The sequence below is a fragment of the Triturus cristatus genome, chromosome 8 (assembly GCF_964204655.1).
Source record: "Triturus cristatus chromosome 8, aTriCri1.1, whole genome shotgun sequence".
Taxonomy (NCBI): Eukaryota; Metazoa; Chordata; class Amphibia; order Caudata; family Salamandridae; genus Triturus; species Triturus cristatus.
In genome coordinates this window covers 166,127,704-166,150,011 of record NC_140591.1, presented here as the reverse complement: position 1 = coordinate 166,150,011, position 22,308 = coordinate 166,127,704, and the positions used below count along the sequence as shown (strand labels likewise).

At 50.1% G+C, this 22,308-nt stretch overlaps 1 protein-coding gene across 4 annotated transcripts in view; it reads left to right on the top strand.

Annotated features, from left to right (window-relative positions):
- Positions 1–22,308, top strand: part of IGSF5 (immunoglobulin superfamily member 5) — an 850,576-nt gene that overhangs the window by 443,261 nt on the left and 385,007 nt on the right. For all 4 annotated transcript variants that reach the window (XM_085621233.1, XM_085621235.1, XM_085621232.1 and 1 more), the window contains one exon: positions 5,617–5,745. In XM_085621233.1, the coding sequence (XP_085477359.1) occupies positions 5,617–5,745 (129 nt within the window). The remainder of the gene's footprint in view (positions 1–5,616; positions 5,746–22,308) is intronic.

Below are 22,308 nucleotides of genomic sequence, written 5' to 3'. Positions count from 1 at the left end.
CATGGGAGGGCTCCTCCACAATGGCAGAGGAGTGTCACCCCTCTGCTTTCTCACAGTGCGAGAAGCCAAAACATAAAATGGTAATAACTTTTAGTTGTCATTTTATGTTTGCTTTGCTGGTGGGCAGGTGGGCGGGGCTGTTCCGCTGTCTGTGCAGGGCAAGGAAGGAGTGGTTTGCCAACTCCTGAGTGCGCAAAGAGTGTTTGTTCGGCTCTCTTGGGCAGCCCAAACCAGTCACGTGCACTTTGGCCTTCTCCATGCAGGCTACATTGCAGCCTGCATGGAGAACATGCCCACCCCTCTAGCACCTGGCTGACACTGTGTCACGGCGCTCAAGACCAATCAGAACGCTGCATGCAAAGTTGTGATTGGCTTAGGGGCTAGAGCCTGGCTGCCTGCTTCCTGTTCCTGTCGGAGGCAGGAGAGCGGGAACAGAAAAGACGCGGGACCCAGCGGACAGGTATTATTCTTTTTTATTATGACCCCCCCACGAATGAACTCCACCGCCCACCCCCCCACCTGCGAGCCATGTCGGCCGCTACCGATTATATTCCTATCCTTGATGCATAATTTAGTCAACCCGGACACATAATTTGATACTCTCCTGCTGCATATTCCTGTGGCCCTGAGAATAATACATCTGATCTGTGGTGTCTACTCCCTGAAGAGCTTTGTCTGATACATTCAAGCTACATTGCTGCTGTGTTTGTGCTCTATTCCTGTCGAATTCTTGTTGCATTTTTTTAAACATCCCTGCCTTGTTTGCGCTGTGCTCTTGCCAAAAACCTGCTGCCTTGCTTTCGTGACGTCTTCTTGCAGTATCCCCCTTCGGCCCACAATCACAAACCAGCAATTTAGCAAAATGATATGTATTTATTACTAGGTGTGGGCAGTAAACTCCACTCCTCCGGCGGAGTACGCAGAGTTTCCCAAAAAAACTCCACCAAATGCTCTTTGAGGAGTTTTTTCTCACACACAACTCCAGTGGCGTAGCTAGAGCTTGTGGCGCCCGGGGCTATCCCTCAGATTGCCGCCCCGGTGCGGGGGGGGGGGGAGGAGAAAGGACAGCACGCACTTGAAAGAGGTCCGAGAGACACGTAGCATCGCCGCTAATAGTTACCTCGATCATGCAAGTTACATGCACATACATGACACGGTCCAAGGCTACACAGTTGAATACACCAGTGACCGGCAGTACAAAGGAGGACACACAGACTGCATGATCTATCTGGGGACTCAGAAAAACCACGTACGACATCTATCAGAAAGCTGCGTGAACGATTACCTGGTTATCACCTCAGCACAATGTAAACATGCACATACATGACACTGTTCGGGGATCCGTCATTTACAGCTGACAATAAATGACCAAATATCATGGTCCCCCCCATTAAAGCAGTGGGGACGTGCACAAACGTGATGTGCTCTAAGGACCCAGAGCCAACTTAACAGTGTCGAAGCTAAGGGTGGGCGTAGTTCGCGAAGTAGCACTTCGCGAAGCTACGCAAAGTGAAGTTCGCACTACGCGAGCTACGCGTAGCACTTCGCGAACTGCGAAGTAACATGTTCGCACTGTGCAAGATGTTGTTTTCAATGATTGCACAGTGCGGACAAGCAACCGGCACTGTGCAATCATTGAAAATGGCATCTTGCACAGTGCGAGCTGTAGTTTTCTGCTGCTCGAGTAGATTTTTCCTCGAGCTGCAGCTTTCTCAACGCAAACTGGTAGTTTCTCATCGCGAGCGGTCGCGAGCATACGCGACCCCTCGCAATGAGAAACCTGACCTTCTCGCGTTGGGAATCTCGCCGGGAGGTTTATTTTCCATGCTCGCGATCGCGAACAAGGAAAAAGTCTCGCCAGGATGTCATTTTGCTTGCTCGCGGTCGCCAACTTGACGTTGAGGACCGCGAGCAAGCAAAAAATGACCGCAGCACTTCGCAACACTACGCTACGCGTGTTCGCACTGTGCTACGTGCAGTTCGCGTAGCGCGAAGTAGCGCGAACTTCGCAAACTACGCGAGCGTAGCGTAGTGCTTCGCCCAGGCCTAGTCGAAGCCTGTAATTCTTTATCTTTCAAAAACAGCAAATTAATTATTCACAGGTAATGACTCACTGTGTGCCCTTAGAACTAAACGCAGCACAAAGGGGTCAGTCAGCTCCACAACCTTGCCAACACAGACCAGATACAAAGCCCTCTCTGGTGGCCCAATGGCAACAACCAGGGATCACGCCCTGTCATTACTTCTAAGCAGCAGCAACCAACTCCCTGGGACCCAAAGCCAGCTTGTAATAGTGCATCTCTCCTTAAGAGCAGCCTCAGCACACACATGGTGCACAGCCTACCCAGGGGGCCCAAAGCTAAAATATAGGGAGTGGAGACACATTGTCATCACAATCCTTAAACACAGCTGTAGGGGCCATGGGAATATGTTCAACCCTATCCAGGGACTCCGTGAATAATCAGAAGAAACAAGAAACATTACATTTTTCTGCAATTTTGTTTTCACATTACTTTCATGGTAACCAACAGTGTTAAAAGTCCGCAAAAACAGTAAAATCATAATAACGTGTCTAGTATGGAACGCCAAGGCTGTGTAACACACGTCCCTGTAACACACGTCTTCAGCTGCCTCCCAGACCCGAATGTAGGCATGGCAGAACCAAGGTCTGGAGAAAAATAACCACTTAAAAGAAGTCCGGATATGAAGTAAGTTATGTGTGCTTTTACGCATGTGTGTTTCAAAATGTCCACGGCTTAATCATTGGACAGTGGTAGCTTGCTACTACTGGTATCGCTCTACTCACAGACATCCGGGAATAAAGCCCTTCATCAGATCCCTTACGCATTTCAAAAGGTTCATAACCTTAGTGGACACAGACCTGGATGCGCCTAGACAACTGCTATCAAAATTTCACAGGCACTTTTGTAAAATGCGAGGCATTTTTACAAAAGTGTTGATATTGTGATTTTTTTTGCAATCATGACATCCTGAAGGGTTTGATTTACACCTTAAACAATAAGCATGCTAAATCTATTCATCGGTTTCTATGAAATGGTAAATGCAATTCATCCCGAAAGTTTCCAACAGTCAGTTTATGTGGCATTTAACCGTTTTTCTATGAAATCACATACAACCCTGTGGAGCAGGTAGGCACAGACTATGGCTGGTGCTTTGAAGAGACAGCCATTGTCACTTGGTGCTGTGTATCTGTGAAAGCATGCAGAACTTCCACAGATCTGACCCAGTGATGGCTCTCTGTGATCTCACTTCCAAGCAATCACCTGCTCGCACACAATCACCTGCTCACTCGCACGCAATCACCAGGCCTCGGGTCATCTACTGCATGCATTAGCTAGGCTGTGAAACAGTGGCGGTCTGTAGCCAATCAGTTCATGGACTGTCCAGTGCATCACACGTGAAAAACTATTTCAAGATGTTATGCACCTACCACATGTTTACTGCAGAATTTGTAACGTCATGCATATGGTTGCTAGATATCACAGCTCAACACTGACACACAGGCTCACCATAAACCCATGGCAAGTTTAATTCAAGAAACTAAAGAAGCTATAAACATATCACAAACACACCTTCCTTCACCCCCACTCAGTGGAGTGTGAACACGGAAGCACATTGGAGCAACTGTGCTTATAGCAGAACTCACAAAACTTGTGTACTTTGACATTTTTTTTTTGTTGCATATTTATATAGCGCAAACTCGACCCGAAGGTATTAGAGCCAGGGCCGGCTTAAGTGCTGGTGGCGCCCTGTGCGACAATGTTTGTTGGCGCCCCCCCCCAATGACCACCTCCACCACCACAGGTATCTCTCGCTAGCACCCTTTAACAGTGACCAAGTCTCCATAACCACACTCTCTCAGATGCACTGAATTAGTTATAGCGCCACTCATACCAGTGTAGGGTGTCCGAGCACTTTACATCACACACACATTACACAGAGACAATCAATCATACGCGTGTAGATCAGTGTGTAGGAAATGTTACATAAGCCAAAGGACTAAAAGTGTAGGAGTCACATGTCATCCATAATGATAGGCAGTATAGTTTAAGAGTGCTTGGTGTGGAAAAGCACAAACTCCGAGGCGAAAATGAAACCGCATAGTTGGGAGTTTTCTTTAATAATAAGAATCGATTTCAAGCCAAATTAACCCTTTTTGCAACATTAATTAATGTTCTAATAATGTATACTTTGCAGTCTGTATGCAGTTCCAGGATGAAAGTTAATAGCTCACTATACTATATATTAGGACTTTAAGTTATAAATTGCAAGTAACAAAAGGATGTCTCTTTTGAAAGCAGTAACCTGCTGATCTGTTTACATCATACGTACTCTGTAATCTACTTGGTACACGTTCTTTGCAGCAGGAATACTAACCATCTGCACTAACTTCACCTAAATCAAAACCTCAACTATACAAAATGCGGATCTCTCGCCAGGAAGGTAATTAATCACACGAGTTATCTTGACATTTATGTGAGGCCTGGTAATTGCGGGGGTGGGGAGAAGAAATGCTGCAGCAGGTGCTTCAAAAGCATAATAAAACTCGACTCAAACACGGCGCCCCCAGGAAGCCAGCACCCGGTGTGGTGACCTCGAGGCTCGAACACCAAAGGCGGCAGTTTAGGCCGGCCGACGGACCACATCCTCTACCCTTAATCTAACATCACTTACTTGCGCCCGGCGTTCTGTATCTCCTCTCTGCTTGCAGCTCCGTCGGCCTGCCACTACCTCCGCCCGGATCGCTGTCAACCTTGCAAAAGCTCGTGTCCTGCGACGTCACGGGCCTATGCTGGGTGGTGACGGTGCGCATGCGCTTGCATTTCAAACAGGGCCGCGCGCGCGGCGCGGCACTGGTGGCCCGTTGCGGCGGCCTTTATAATTTATTTGGGGACACTGACTGACACTACTGTAACAGTAGTGTCAGTGTCCCCAAATAAATTATAAAGGCCGCCGCAACGGGCCACCAGTGCCGCGCGGCTGCCGCCCCAACAATAGTGCCGCCTGGGGCGGACCGCCCCCACCGCCCCCCCCTAGCTACGCGCCTGCACAACTCATCAACGTTAAGTTGGCGAGTGTAATAGAGAAAATTAAGAGCTAAACCACCCCGCTTGATTTCTCAACACGGGCGGTCGCGTCAGGTTACTACCGCTCACGTTGAGAAAGCTGACGTTCTCATTGAGAAAGCTGGAGCTCGAGTTGAAAATCTATTTGAGCAGCAGAAAAAAGCGGCGTCCTCTGTTGCACCACATAATGCAATTCTCACTGATTTTACAGTGTGGGGCACGCTCCCATTACTACACAGAACAGAGAGAAACACAAATGGATCTGTGAGGATCCCACTACTTTGAGAAATTCGTAAAACATCAAAATGTTCCTCTGTGTAAAGATTGCTCAGTTTAAAAAAACAATTATTAAAGCATTCTGTTTTATATTAATCTGCTATATTACGAGAAACGACCGCGGTATTAAGTAGGTAGAGTGCACCTGATTCTCCTTGGCAAAGTAGGTTTACAGGCACTGCTTACAGATCAGATGTGCTACTTCCAGTGCACTCCTGGCTTTCCTCTAACACCGCCTTCTTTTGTGTTACAGAGAACAGCAATTCATTGGATCAAAGGGATGTGATCATAATCGCTGTCACTGTATCCATTGGTGGACTTCTTCTTATCATTCTTATCATTCTCCTTATAATTTTTTGCTGCCGGAGAAGAAAGAAAGAAGGTAAATCATTATTTTTTTGTAAGTAAACATTGAAGATGTTAGATGATTGAATAGAGACTTGTTGGTAATTTTATTTATCTTCAATTTTTGTAAAGTGCTCAAAGCAAAAATTGCTATTTTTTGGGGTAAGTGGGAAAGACATAAGAATAACACTCCAGAGGAGTAACGTATCTGAGGAAGAAAATACAGAGAAAAACAACATGGGGCATGTTATCAAGCACGGCGTTAAAATTATCGCCGCAGAGAATTCCAATAGAAGCCCATGTTGACACCAGAACATGGGCTTCTATGGGAATTCTCAAGGGCATATTATCAAGCCCATTATCGCCGCTTTAGCTGCAGTTTTCTGCCGCTAAAGCGGCGATAATCTTAATGCCGTTTCTTGATAATATGCCCCTTAGTCCCTCTTTGTGAGGGGCCTTTTAATGCCAATTGCCCAGTAACAGAAGTTACTAGGCCATTGGATTTAGGATCTCTATTAGAAACACCACACAGGTGAAGTATCTGGGTGGAAAACCAGTAACAGACATGCCGAAAGGCATAGTAAATTCGATTTCGAAATGTTATTCCCCCCAAAATCATAATCCTTGTTATTTACCACTTTCTGAAATGACTGGGACCTCGGTTTATAATAAATCTGAGGGCGGAAAACAACAGGCTACACACAATGGAAGAATAATAATGTCTCATTTAATTGAAAAGCCTTGGAGGTGGGAGCTGGGAATTCATGGGTCTGGCTTAGATGGCTGACTGGAGGTAGCGGCAGTGGCGGCTCCTCCACTAAGGCGAAGGAGCATCGCCCCCTTGCTCAAAATAAAATATAAAATGATAATAACACAGCGTTCATATCATTTTATTTTTTCTATTGAAGTCAGTGGAGGGGCAGGGCTGGCCAGAGCAGGGGGAGGAGTGGTTTTCACTCCCTAAGTGCTCATGACTGTGTGGCTGGCCCTCTTGGGCAGGCCAAACAATCATGCACACTTTGCATGTTCCCCACCAGGCTGCATTATACAGCCTGGTGAGGAACATGCACAGGCTCTCTGTTGCCATCTGAGCGTCGAACCACGGTGCTCAGACCAATCACAAGGCTGCATTGCAGCGTTATTATTGGCTCAGGGGAGCCTGTGTGCCCCAGTGCTTCCTGCTGCCAGGCGGGACTAGAGACAGAAAGAGGATGGAAACGGAGGAAAGGCGGCCGCTCCAGGTAAGTTTTTTCTTTTCTTTTAACCCCTCCCACAGCCGCCCCTCTACCCCCATCCGCTAGCATCCGCTACTGAGTAGCTGTATAAATACTGTAGTGCACCAAATAGGAAGTTGGCCTATGTCTGCTGGACAAGTCCGAATATGGGAAGGGGCAAGTGTCAAAGACTAAGGGGCATATTATCAAGCACGGCGTTAGAATTATCGCTGCTTTAGCAGCAGAAAACTGCTGCTAAAGCGGCGATAATGGGCTTGATATTATGCCACAGAGAATGCTCAAGGGCATATTATCAAGCCCATTATCGCCGCTTTAGCGGCAGTTTTCTGCCACTAAAGCGGCGATAATATTAATGCCGTTTCTTGATAATATGCCCCTAAATGCTGAAAAGTTCTGTTGAGTTCCCATGTTGATTTCAAGGAAAGGGAGAATCCTCCCAGTAGCAATGGTGCCATTCTTCACAAAATAGTATAAGTGAAAGTGTGTCTCTGTAAACAGGTTCCAGTGGGAGGAAAATTGCACAAAAGGAAAAACCTCCATGGCAGTTTTGCAGCTGTTGACTCAAAATAATGATTCACAGTAAAGAAATAATCAGGTCACCAAAACTGCCACTGGCATCAGGACGGGGAAAAGGGAACAGTATGAAATACAGATGAAGAATCCAGAAGAAGATTAAAATAGGAGAAGCGAACATCTGGAACCAAAATAGCAGCATATGGCGAGAGGAACACAACAAAAAATAAGAGTACAAATGCATTGTGACTCATTATCCTCTTGCAAGTGCATTGTTTATATTCACTTCAAATACGCTGCGTGTGCCCCCCCTTCCTTTGTGCCTCGCTGCCCGACTGCCGGCTCGTGACCACGCCCCCTCCTTCGAGCGGCGTGGTCCGTGATCAGCGCTCCTCTCCCTGTGCCCCTGGTTCTCTGTGCAGACTTGTATTTGTGCTTATTTGTGCTTATTGTTGTTTTTCCGCCGTATTGCCTGTAGAATTGTATTTGTGTTCATTGTTGTTTTTTCCGCCGTATTGACTGTCTTTTTCCCGCCTGTTGCCGCCCTCCGTCTTCCCTCCCCGCTCCCCGCTTCCCGCCACCACCGCTGACCCCGCCCCTTTTTTCCTTCTGTTCCCTCCCCGCTCCCGCCTCCCAGCTGCTCCGCCCACCCGCGCACTTCGCCATATATGGCGACCGTGCGAACGCGCAGCGGTCACGCGCAGCGGGCGCGCCGATTGTGCGCCGAAGGCACGCCAAAGGCAAGCCCGTCTACGCCCGTCCGCGCCTGGACCGCGCCCAGTGCCAGGACCCCTGGACCCCACCGACGGAAGACGACCCGACAGTCCTACGACGCCGCAACACTCATCGCACTCAACACCGGCGGGAACCAGGGATGCTACCGAGCGACTCCGAAGCACACCCACGGACCCTTCAGCTGCCACGCCTGCAAGTTCACCTGCATCCAGACCTGCCTCACCAAGCCGAAGCCGAACACCAGCAGCAACCACCTCAAGTGCATCCTGCTCAACACCCGCTCCGTCCACAGACACGCCATCGAACTCTGGAACCTCCTAGACGCCACAGCCCCTGACGTTGCCTTCATCACGGAGACCTGGATGAACGCCTCCTCAGCGCCCGACATCGCCATCGCCATCCCAGAAGGCTACAAGATCACCCGGAGGGACCGCAACGCCAACCAGGTGGGAGGAGGCATCGCCATCATCCACAAGAACACCATCCGCATCACGACCAGCACCGACAACACCCCACCCTCCGCCGAACACCTGCATTTCCAGATCCACACCGACCCGAAGACCACCCTCAGAGGCACCCTGATCTACCGACCTCCGGGACCACGCACTCACTTCAGCGAGGACATCGCCGACTTCGTCAGCCCGCACGCCCTCCCCTCCGCTGACTACATCCTCCTGGGGGACTTCAACTTCCACCTGGAGAACAACAACGACTGCAACACCAGCACCCTGCTCGACAACCTCGCCAACCTTGGACTCAAGCAGCTGGTGTCCACCCCCACCCACCTCGCCGGACACACACTCGACGCCATCTTCTCATCCAGCAAAGACATCGCCTTCAGCCACGCCACAGAACTCCACTGGACGGACCACAGATGCATCCACTTCACCTTCAGAAGAACGACGATCCACCACCACCAGCAACAGGTTGCCCGAAGAAGCTGGAACAAGATCACAGCCGACCAGCTCGCCGCTTCCCTGAGCCAGCACCCTCCGGCCAGCTCAGCGAACCCCAGCCAGGCCGCCGACAACCTCTCGAAGTGGATCAGCAAATGCGCAGACGAACTCGCCCCTCTGAGGACCCCGCCCAGCAGACCCGGCAATAAGAGAGCCCCATGGTTCACCGACGAACTCAAGAGCTCCAAGAAGAACTGCCGAGCCCTCGAGAAAGCCTGGAGAAAGGAACCCACGCCGGACAACAGGACCACCCTCAAGCTCGCCACCCGGAAACACCACCAATTGATCCGCACCGCCAAGAAAACTGCATTCAAGAACCGACTGGACAACAACGCACACAACTGCAAGGAACTCTTCAACATCGTGAAAGAGCTCTCCAACCCCAACGCCGGAAACAACGACATCACCCCATCGCAAGACCTGTGCAACTCCCTCGCCTCCTACTTCCACAACAAGATCGCGGACATACACAACAGCTTCAGCACTCAACCGACGCACGCCACGACTGCAGCAACGCCACCCACCACCACCCTCCGCGCCTGGACCCCGGTCAACACCGAAGACACCGTCCGCATGATGAACTCCGTCCACTCCGGATCTCCGACCGACCCCTGCCCTCACCACGTCTTCAACAAAGCCGACGCTGTCATCGCACCCCACCTGCGGAACATCATCAACACCTCCTTCGACACCGCTACCTTCCCCGAGAGCTGGAAGCACGCCGAACTCAGCGCTCTACTCAAGAAACCTACAGCAGACCCCACCGAACTCAAGAATTACCGCCCCATCTCTCTACTCCCGTTTCCAGCCAAAGTCATCGAAAAGACCGTCAACAAACAGCTGGCCGCCTTCCTCGAGACGAACGGATCCCTCGACCCATCGCAGTCCGGATTCCGTGCCAACCACAGCACCGAGACCGCCCTCATCGCCGCCACTGACGACATCCGAGCCCTGATGGACAACGGAGAAACAGCGGCCCTCATCCTCCTAGACCTCTCCGCGGCTTTCGACACGGTCTGCCACCGCACCCTAGTGCAGCGCCTCAGCAACGTCGGAATCCAGGAGAAGGCACTGGAATGGATCGTCTCCTTCCTCGACGGAAGAACACAAAGAGTCCGCCTACCACCGTACAAGTCAGAGGCCACCGAAGTCATCTGCGGCGTCCCTCAAGGATCCTCGCTGAGCCCTACTCTCTTCAACGTCTACATGAGCCCCCTCACGGCCATCGCACGCCAACACAACCTCAACATAATCTCCTACGCCGACAACACCCAGCTGATCCTCTCCCTGATCAACGACCCCGCCGCCGCCAGAGCCAACCTGCACGAAGGGATGAGAGAGGTAGCCGAGTGGATGACGACGAGCCGCCTGAAACTGAACTCAGATAAGACGGAAGTCCTCATCCTGGGCTCCTCGCCCTCCGCCTGGGACGACTCCTGGTGGCCCCCCGCCCTGGGCATCGCACCCAAACCGACGGACCACGCACGCAACCTGGGTTTCATCCTGGACTCCTCCCTCTCCATGACCAGGCAAGTCAACGCCGTCTCCTCGTCGTGCTTCAACATCCTGCGCATGCTTCGGAAGATATTCTGGTGGATCCCCACAGAGACCAGGAAGACCGTCACCCAGGCCCTCGTCACCAGCCGACTGGACTACGGCAACGCACTCTACGCCGGAACCACCGCCAAGATCCAGAAGAGACTCCAGCGCATCCAGAACGCCTCAGCCAGACTCATCCTCGACATCCCACGACACAGCCACATCTCCGGACACCTAAGAGACCTGCACTGGCTCCCGGTCAACAAGAGAATCACCTTCCGCCTCCTTACCCACGCACACAAAGCTCTCCACGATCAAGGCCCGAGCTACCTCAACAACCGCATCAACTTCTACGCTCCCAAATGCCACCTCCGATCTGCCAGCCACGCCCTCGCCGCCGTCCCACGCATCCGCAGAGCCACTACAGGAGGAAGGTCCTTCTCCTACCTGGCCGCCAAGACCTGGAACTCCCTCCCGGTCGACCTGCGCCTGACCCAAGACCACCTCTCCTTCAGGAAGAAGCTCAAGACCTGGCTGTTCGAGCAGTAGCGGCAACCCCCCCCCCCCCCCCCCCCCCCCCAGCGCCTTGAGACCCCACGGGTAGGTAGTGCGCTCTATAAATGTCTTGATTGATTCAAATAGGAACAGACGTTGCGAGAAAATACTCCACCTAATCTTAGACGGTGAATATGGAATAACATCCTGTGGTCAAACCACCATCCTGTGAAGGGATGGCTAAAAGGCTTATCCACAACCCTTTTCACAAATATATGGAATTTATTTGGTAAACACGGAAGAAGCCCAAATCTAACATCCTTCCTTCTGATAGATTTCTAAGACCCGCTGCTAGCCATAAAAACAGGCCCCCCAGGTGGCTTGTGGATCACCTCTCTGGGTGACCACGAGTGCAGGGATGCCAGACTGGTTCAGGGGTCAGGAAAGCTCAGCCACACTCTCAGCACAGCCCCCAGGAACACAGGGCCTGATTAGGATGGTGGTCTGCAGGGTGGCCCGACTGCCGCATTATGATGGGGTCAGTCAGACCGCATCTGTCGGAGGGACCGACCAACACTTCCGACGGGCTCAAGGAGCCCGTCAGGCCATCGGTCAGATTGTATTCCTTACAATAGGGGTGGTGCCTGCGGAGGCACTGCCTTAGGGATTACGATGGCCCATTCCGACTACCTTTTCATGGCAGTCCAACAGCCATGAAATGGCAGCTGGAATGGGACTGTGGGGGCCCCTAGCACAAAGTCACACGTGTAGTACCACGTGTAGTGCCACCCCACACATACATGCACCCTGTGCCAGGCACCACATGGCGCACTAGAAAAATGCATTTTATGAACGCCTCCACAGCAGTCTTATCGTAAAAGAGAGCGCGGAACTGCTGACTCATTGTCGGGCTGTTCCTGCTCTGAAACAATGGCGGTGCGATGCTCGTCCGACCGCCATCGGCATGGACTTGGCAACAAATGATCCTTTAGGCTCCTTGTTAACTTTTCAAACGCATTTTCCAAGCGGGCTGGTACTTGGAATGGAGCTCCGGAGGGAGGTACCTTGTGCAAGCAGAGATCTTCCCACAAACATTTTCAGCTTATGTGGTGTGATATTGCAACATATCCCTTTAATTGTTCGATCACAAGCACTGGGAATAGAATGTTTCTTTATGTATGCAGGATTTATTATTTTATTTATTTCTAAAGTGCATATCAAAATCCCCAAGGGGACATCCCGGCGCTGGAACCAAACACGGTAACTCTGCGATTAGATACCCCTAAAGAGGAAACAGCCAGGTTTTCAGGTGCTTACGGAACACAAAACGATCATCCATGAGGTGCATTTCCAACGGAAGGATTCTGAAGTTAGTTTATTGTTCAGTTGAAGGGCAGAGATATGAAGGAATAAAGACCATACATGCACCATATCCGTGGTTTGGTGTGGTACCTGGATGCTACAGTAGTGTGATGAATCAGGTAGTTTTCAGTGGAGGATCACCAGTGCTTGGGGTGATGGTACCGAGGTAACCAGGCACACAACCATTCTCAGATTTATGTACAGTACACAGCATTTTACAAAAGGATCTCATTTTAATCTGAGGGTGGGAGCAATGTGATCTTTGCTCCCGAGGTCTCAGATGACCCCTGCTGTTTGATTTTCAATTCTTTGCTGTTTGTCTTTAAAAGTCTTATGGAGGCCAGCAAAGATGATGTTGCAGTAAACCAGCAAGCAAGATACAAGCAACGTTGGGCCTCATTTACAAGCCCATTGCGCCACAGGGGTGTCACTTGATTTTTAGACACACCGGCGACGCAGTGTTCCTGCCCATACTTACAAGACCCTGCATGACTTTTTATGGTCTTGTAAATATGGGCCCCTTTCACTCATTAATCTGCATGAAAGGCGCATCCCTTGGGTGTTGCTGTGGGTGCTTCCAGGCAACATCCATGGAACCTGACACTCTCCCAGATTTCCAATGTGTCGTAAATCTGGGAATTCATCAGAATCCAGAGGGAAACGAGGAGAAATACCTTTATTTCTACTCGTTTTTTGCTCTTTCTATATGTGCTGCATCCTGCAGCACACATAGAAAGAGTATATCATTCCCAGCAGCCCACTGCTGTGACCAGTACGATCTAGGGAGCCACCAACATCATAGTTTCTTCTGGAGTCTTTTGGCACTCTTTATGACACTGACCATTGGCCTCTATACTTTGCCCATGCACCCCATATCTTTTCCCATTTGCCTTGGCAGCCTCTACTCTGGTAAATTGATTGTTTCGCCCTATGTTACCAATCCATGTCTCTCTTCCAAGATTCCAGTGATGGGGACTCCCATGTTTCTTTTGCCCCCCCCCCCCCCTTCCCCTGCTAAGGCCAGCCAGGTCCTGGCCCCTTGTGGCCACACAATCTCTCCCGTTACTCCCAGAACCGTACTCCCCCAACTGTTGTTATTACTCAGGCCAGGCCCTCGCAGTACATTTGAATTTTGGGGCAGGACCACAGTATGTGAAAGAATGTCCTTTTCTCGCCACAACCCCTCGCGCACATTTCGGACACACAATTACCAATATGGAATTGCACCATTCTGGAAGCATAGGATCGATGTAGAATGCGGAGCTGAATAAGCCTAAAACGTGCCCTAATAGCTATTTCTCTGGGGCTCTGTAGGGCTTCAGCCCAATCATTGTCCTCGAGCAAACCCACATCCGACTCCCAAGCCTCCCTCAGGGGTCCCATGCAGTCCGGGGAGTTATTCACAAGTTTTCTATATGTGAAGGATATAGCTTTGTCGATCATAGAGTCCAGGAGGAGTCTATCCTTGAGTGGTGCATATTCTGGTATCAGATCTCCTTCCTTCAGTGAAGTGCATTTCTTAACTGCCGAGATTGAAGATACCCCCCCCCCATTTGGAAGTCTTCCCGAAAGGTATCGAATTCAATCATCTTCCCTCCCTTCCAGACATCTCCCAGCTGGTCAATCCTTATGAGGCTCCATTTTCAGAAGCTCTCTAGTCGCTTCACTTCCCCCAGACGATCTCCCTCTCATGTCTGCTCCATGAGTTTAGCCTCCAGCCAGTCATTTCAGTTGCCTTATGCCGTGCACCGACCACTGTCAGTGTGTGTATCGGGAGGATGTGTATTGCCTCTCCTCTTCCGGTATAACTCAGTCAGGTAGCTGCCGTTACGCATTGCCCATCAGTCCATCCTATATGCCGGCTCCTCAATCGGAGCAAAGACCCATTCATTGATATTAATACGTTGAGAGGCCCAATAAAAAATTTTAATGTCCAGAGCGACCAATCCTCCTTTGTATACCCCTTTCTGAAGTTTCTTGAGTGCGATCCTGGGACTGCAACCCCTCCACAGCAATGTTCGCTGCTCGGACTCAACAGCCCAAAAAAATGTCTCCGGTATCTTATATGGGGTGTTCTGTACTACGTATAGTAAACGTGGGAGTTCCATCATTTTAAATAAGACTGCTCCGCCCATAAGGGAAAAAGGTAATCACCTCCAATGAGATGCGTCATCCTTTAGTCTGTCTAGCTGTGCCTGTACATTTAATGAATGAATTTCCTCTCTGACTTTGTTATCCATATGCCCAGTTATTTGAACGTCTCTTTTTGAACCAGCTCTGTACATGCCGATGTCAGGGCTGGGAGCTCTCCTGCCAGGGAAAACACTAGGGATTTATCCAAAATTATACAGTATGTACCGAAATTCTGTATTATATGAATGAGCATGTGAAATGTTTGTCGGGGTCTGTGGGCATAAAGCAGTATGTCATCTGCATGAAAAGATATGCATTCTTCCCAACCCCCACCCAGATCAATGCCTCTCACCAGTGGGTATCCTGGTAGCCAACGGTTAAAGTGCCAGCGCAAAAAGCATTGCGCCAACGGGCAACCCTGCCGTGTGCCCCTATGGAGTGTGAAGGCTCTCCATATGGTCCCGTTAACTCTGACTCGTGACATCAGGCGGTATATAATAGTCCTATCCATTTCCATAGATTTGAGCCTAGTTCTATCTTGTTTAGAACGGCACATAAGTATGTCTATTCGATACTGTCAAATGCCATTCGCGCATCAAGGGACAGGAGGGCAACAGGCACGTCTGGATGCTTTTGGGTCAAATGCATTATGCCATAGAGTCGGCTCAGATTAAGCAGGGTGCTCCGGTGCGGCATGAAGCCGGACTGGCCCGGGTGTATCAGCAACTGTATGAGGGGCTCAAACAATTTGCGATGACCTTAGCCAAAACTTTGGCTTCAAAATTCAAGAGGGAGATGGGTCTATGAGAGCTGCAGAGATCGTGGGGTTTTCTCTTTTTCAGGATGACCACTATGGTCGCCATCCTCACGTCGTCCGGGAGTTGACCCTCATCTCTTGCCCCCAGGAACATATTGAGCATGTGCGGGGCGAGCTTCCCCGCCACACACTTGTACAATTCTGTAGGGAGCCCATTTGGGCCTGCTGCTTTTCCAGACTGGAGATCTTGTATGGCACTTTCTACTTCCTCTACACTCAAGTCTGAGTCCAGCACCTACCTATTGTCTGCCCCTAATGTCAGCAATGCCATGTCTTTTAGCAGTTCGTAACAGTCCTCCAACCCCCCGTTTGGTCTGTGACTGATAGGTGTTCTCATAGTATCCTGCAAATACTTCAGTTAACTCTGCACCAGTTCCACTCTGCACACCCTCCCCTGTCTGAATTTCAGAAATCAAGTTTTGGCTCATATCCCTCCTTTTCAGCCAAGCAATTAATGTATTAGCCTTATCACCCAGCTCATATACCCTCCTCTGTGTGGCAATCGCATGTGTACGAGCAGCGTTTTCTTCCAAGTCCCTGAGTTCCTTTTGCTTAAGTTTGAGTGTGTGTTTGTGTTCGGTGTCTCCCACAGGAGCGGAACCCAATTCCAGCTCAAGATTCGGTATCTCTCGCTCCAGATTGTCGCTCTGCGCAAGTTCTTCTTTGCATTTAGCCCCAATTATCGCCTGTACAAAATCACTGCCCACCACCTTATATGCCTCTCAGAGTATACAGTAAGACCGCACAGAGCCAGTATTTTCGGTAAAGTATTGGTCCGTGCGCTCCTTGATCCGATCCCGAAACTCATGGTCCCTGAATAGGAAAGGCTCCAACCTCGGCGGAAGAGACCAATCCCGTACCGGGCCATACATATGGACCTCCGCCGGTGAATGGTTCACAACTTGTCCCTCCCACATCCTGGACAGGGCCGTGTAGCATCCTATGTGATCACACCATGTGTAATTCACTACAAATGGAACCAAGTTTTTAATAAGTATACCAGTACCCCTAGAGCCCGTTGTAAATCCGGCATGTATCAGAAGTGTAAACCCGAATCGATTCAGAGCTAAGTAAATATTACCTTTGAGGTGCTTCTCTTGCAGGAGCACTATGTCTGGTGGATATTGTAACAACATAGTATGCTTTATCTCGTCTCCCAGACCGTTCACATTCCAAGAGAGCATTTTCAGCTAGTTTGTCGCGTAGCCATCTGGGAAACTTATGCATCCATTCCCTCCCGTCCCCCCCCACCTCCAGTCAGTCCCTACCCCGCCCTGAGGGTCAATGTACAACTTAGATTCTCAGGTCATAACCCTCTGTTGGCAGACATTGTTTCTGAAGCATTTGTAACCCAACTGTAGAAAAAAGTGAATAAAACCCCCAGAACAACTCCCCCCCTCCCTGCTACCCTGCCTGGTAGGTCTAAAACTACCCACATCCCCAACTAGCAGAGCGCCTGCCGCCCAAAAAGAACGGTCAACTGGCGTAGGGCTGATGGGCACCACCACATAGCATCCCCCTGTGGCCATATTCAAGCCCCAAAGTTTAAAGTGTCGCTGTGTTGCTCAGACCAGCGCAGTGCCCCATCGTGGCCATGTACCATTTCCTGGTTGTCCATGGCTTTGAACCTTGTTTCCCACCCAAACAGTCTCGACCTGTACCTGTAACACTTCGTCTACGTTATGTTCAATCCCTTGGAGCCAGGCATAAGTGTTATTTTCCGGGTTTCGCCACTCCAACTGTAGGACTCAGTGAACGCGAGCCTCTAGACCGTGTCTCCGACCTCTCGTCCTCTGCTTGTCGACTCAGGGACTCCAGGTTGCGGTTCCGGCTTCCCCGCTAGTCCTCCTCTAGTCGTCGAACGCGTGTCTGAGGGCGCCCCTCCTCCAACCATTGCTGAACCTCCGATGGTGCAGTGAAGTACCAGGATTTATCATTGTCAATTACCCTGAGTTTTGCTGGAAAAAGCATCATGTATTGTATTCCGTTCTCTCTAAAAGCGCACTTCATCCCATCAAAGGTGCATCACTCCTGCTGCACCCTCAGGGTAAAGTCCGGAAAAAATCGTAAGACTGAATTCTCATAGAGGAAATCTCCATGCATCCTGACCACCTGTAAAATACCATCTCGGTCCCTATAGTTTAGAATTCTGGCTATATTTTGTTCGAGGTAGGGCCCCCGGCCTCAGCGGAGAAACCGGTGCCCTGTGCCCTATGTGCTCTTTCCACGCGAACAAGGTTGAGAATCTTTTCGGCTTAAGATGTTTCAATATAATGTCCTCTAAGACCAGATCCATACTTGGGCCTTCTGCCCCCTCCGGGACCCCAACCACTCCTATATTGTTACGGCTGGCCCTCCCTTCCTGATCCTCCAGCTTCAGTGCCATTTGCTTGTGTTGATGTGACAATTGTTGTACTCTTTCTTCCAGTTTGCGTGTTGTGGATTGTAGCTCCACAATATTCGTTTCAGCTGTGGTAACTCGTTCCGAGGTCCTATGCATATCTGCTCTCATTAGATTAATCTCAATCATGACCTTATCTATCTTTGTCTCTACGGTTGTACCCAGAACTTGGATGGCTGTCATAATTGCTCCCAGGGAGGATTCCGCTGTTACCTCCTTGACGCCGGTCGTTCCATCTTCTGACGCTGCTTGTTGCTGGACCGCATATTTATTCAGCTTGTTGGATTGCACCGAGGGTGGGGCACTGTGGACGTGGGTGAAGGGACGACCGTGACACCAACCGTAGGGTTTAAGGAAGGTTTTATTTTTATAGGTCTGACAGGCTTATTAACCAACGTCTTTCGAGTCCTGAAAGTTAGTCTCTCCCGGGCAAAGGTACTGGAGTCCGTGGCGCTGTTCGTCTATAGGCGTTTTCCCCAGGAAGTGGCGTTCTTTCTTCGGGCGTCGGGAATCTCTCCACATGTAAGAAGAAGACCAACAGGACGGAAAGCCGTTAGGTCACAGTCCTCTACAGGGTTTGCACCAAGGGGGCCCAGGGAGTGTGTGGTTTACACCCGGTGTGACAATTCGTATCTACAGTGCTCAGTGCAAGAGGGGTATGGTAAGATAAGGTAGGGTGAGGGTAAGGGGGGGATGGAGTGGAAGGGCGTGGAGGAAAGATTTCTAAACAGCTGCGCTCTACACGCTATCGTTACGCTTTCCTAGCCAAGCCGCCAAACGCCGCCGTACCTGTGTCAGCCACACTCCTCCCTCGGGAGTGTGGCACGGCGGTCCGCAGGGTCGTTGGCCTCCTGGCTCGCCTTGTGGTTCAGCTTCTCCTCCAGCTCCTCTGGAGGCCCCTCCTTCGGCCCTTCCGGTTTCTGCTTCCAACGTGCTCCGCTTCTCCGTCTCCTCGGGTTCCGCCTTCCTCCTCGCGGTGTCTCCACCCCCTGTGTACAGGACTTCCCCTGTTTTACCCAATCCAGAGCCAGGGACGTCACGGAGGGTCGGGGCTTCACCCTCGTATGCCGACGCCCACTTAAAGGGCCCGCTGTCTTCGTATTCGCTAGCAGTCTCGTTTCCGTGTACCCACTCGTGATCCTGTGGAGAAGCCGGAAATGACAGATCAGAAGAGGTCGGACTCCACCATTCCCGCCGGGTAAGGTCGCCAGTTTTACATTCCTCCCCCCCTGGATTCTCCCGATCGGGGAGAATGGGCATTCTGGAGAGAAAGTCAGCGTTCCCATTGTCAACCCCCTTCCGATGCACAACCTTGAAGGCAAACGGTTGCAAGAAGAGAAACCAGCGAAGTATTCTAGCGTTCTGGGACCTGTTTCGGTGCATCCACTGGAGGGGAGCGTGATCTGAATACAAGGTGAAAGATTTACCCTCCAGGTAATACCTCAATTTGTCAATGGCCCACCTGATGGCGAGGCACTCCTTTTCCACCGTGGGGTACTTCTGTTCCCTTGGATGGAGCTTTCTGCTGACATAGAGCACAGGATGTTCGACGCCGTCATCCCCTTCCTGTGATAGCACAGCTCCTATGCCGGTGTCAGAGGCATCAGTCGCTAGTGAAAAGGGCTTCTCAAAGTTAGGCGGGATGAGAACCGGACTGGTGGTAAGGGCATGTTTCAGTGTTTGGAACGCCCTGATGGCACCGTCGGAAGGTGGGCTTGGCAGTACGTTTTTGACGTGTTTCTGCAAAAGGTCTGTTAAGGGACTAGAAAGATCTGCGAAGTTTTTTATAAACCTTCTATAGTACCCTATAAGACCTAGAAAGGCTCGTAACTGTTTCTTTGTAGCTGGGAAAGGAGTTCCCGTTATGGCTTTGATCTTTTCCTCCTGGGGTGCTATGACTCCTTCCCCTAACATGAAGCCCAGGTATTTCACCTTTGGGAATGCCGCTCTTGATTTTTTTGCATTCACATGGAGTCCGGCTGCCTGTAGTGCGGTTAATATATTGGACACATGTAGCAGATGTTCTTTCCAGGATGAACTAAAGATTACGATATCATCCAGATACACCGAACTGTATGAGGTGTGTTTTGCCAGCACTCTGTTCATTAACCGCTGAAAGGTAGCAGGGGCTCCATGGAGTCCAAATGGCAAGACAGTAAACTCAAAGAGCCCATCTTCTGTTGCAAATGCCGTTTTGTGGCAATCCTCCTCCCTGAGTGGTACCTGCCAATAGCCCTTGGTCAGGTCTAGAGTGGTAATGTAACGGGCATCCCCGATCCTCTCTATTAGTTCGTCCACCCGGGGTATTGGAAATGCATCAAAAGAGGACACGGCATTTAGGGCTCTGAAGTCCATGCAAAAACGGGTAGACCCGTCAGGTTTAGGGACCATAACTATAGGTGAGGACCAATTACTTTTAGATGGTCTGATCACCCCTAGGCGAAGCATGTCCTGTACCTCTTTTCGTACATCAGCCCTTTTTGCAGCTGGAATGCGATAAGGCCTTTGCTTTACTATTTGACCCTCTTTTGTTCTTATCTGATGCTCTGCCAAATGGGTGCACCCAGGTGTGTCTGAGAAAATAGGGGAGAAGGGCAGGAGAGTCGACCTTAGCTCTTCTTTCTCTACTTCTGTTAACTCGGGGTTCACTGGTAACTGACTCAAGGTGGACCCACTCTTTTCTTCCGGTAGAGTGAAGTTGGCCTGACGTGGACACGGTCCAATCCATTTTTTTAGAAGGTTGATATGGAAAGTTTGCCTCCTATTCTGGGACATTTGTAAACTATATGTTGTACGACCATACGTTTCCATAACTCTATAGGGACCTTTCCACTCACTTCGGAATTTTTGGGTTGAGGAAGGAAGTAGTACCAGAGCCCAGTCCCCTTTTTCTAGGGTCCTCCACTTCTTTCCTTTGTCATAGCATTGTTTTTGAGCAACTTGAGCTTTCTCTAAGTTTGAATATGCCAGGTCTCTCAATTTACCTAACCGAGATCTCAATTGCTGGGTATAGTCTAACAAACTTCTCTGCTCTGCAGCCCCTTCTGTTTCCCATGCTTCCCTTGTGATTTCCAACAAAGATCAGGGTTGGCGGCCATAGAGCAATTCGAAGGGTGAAAATCCCAAACTACTCTGTACCTCAGCTCTTATGACATACAACGCTAGAGGTAAGACTCTGTCCCAATCCTTATTTTCGGAAGTCAGTAGTTTTTTCAAGGTGGTTTTTAGGGTTCTATTGTACCTCTCCACGAGGCCGTCCGTTTGCGGATGATATGCGGACGTTCGGATGTGATGGAGATCAAGCGTTTTACACACCTCTTTCATCATCCGTGAAACAAAGGGTGTTCCCTGGTCCGTTAGAATTTCACGTGGGAACCCTACTCTTGAAAACAGCTCTACCAACTTGTCCGCTACGTTCTTCGTAGTCGGGGTACTGAGCGCAAAGGCTTCTGGGAACCTAATGTTGTAATCCACCACAACAAGAGCGTATGTGTGGCCACGGGATGTACGTGGTAGTGGACCAATCAGGTCCATCCCTACTCTATCCCAGGGATTGCCTATAACGGGCATAGGCTGTAGAGGTACTGCTGGTGGACGTGTTAGATTCTTTTTTTGGCACACCTCGCACTGTTTGCAATATGCGTCAGTTTCCTTATATATTCCTGGCCAATAAAAGAGTCTTAGAATATTCTGTGTAGTTTTTTCACTACCGCTATGCCCAGCAGTAAGGTGGGTGTGAGCATAGAAGAGTATCTGGTCTCTGAACTCCTGGGGTACTACCAGTTGGGTAGGTTCTCCCTCTTTGCTTTCTCTGTAAAGCAGATCATTTTCTATTCTGAACCTAGGGTAATTCTTGGTGGTGTTGGTCTGTGCTACGTGTGCTGCTTCCCAGGCGTTTAACAGAGAGGGATCATTGACTTGTGCGAATTTAAACCCTTTATCTAACACCCATGGGTCTGCTGACAGGTAGGCTTCTACAGAGTTTTCTTTCAACTCTCTTTTAAACAAGGATAGGAAGTCTGGGTTATCTACTCCAAGTATTAACTCTTCGGGCAAAGACCTCACGACCCCCACCTTTACTGAACAGGGATCTCTACCTATAGGGTGTAGGGTAATTCTGGCCATGGGGTAGGGTTTGACATCCCCATGGACGCACCTAATTAGTACAGTCCCTTCCTGGCCTATCTGAGCGGGATGTAAGAGTCGCTCCTGAATTACTGATTGTCGACAACCCGAGTCTAGTAAGGCTTTCACTAACGTCTGATTGACTCGTACCCTTACGTAAAAGGAGGGGCCCATTTCTGAAGAGTACATGACCGCCCTTGGGATGTATCCGACCTCCATGGGTTCTTCTGAGGGTTTCCTTTGGGGGCACATCCGGGCTATGTGACCCCACTCCCCACATTCAAAACAC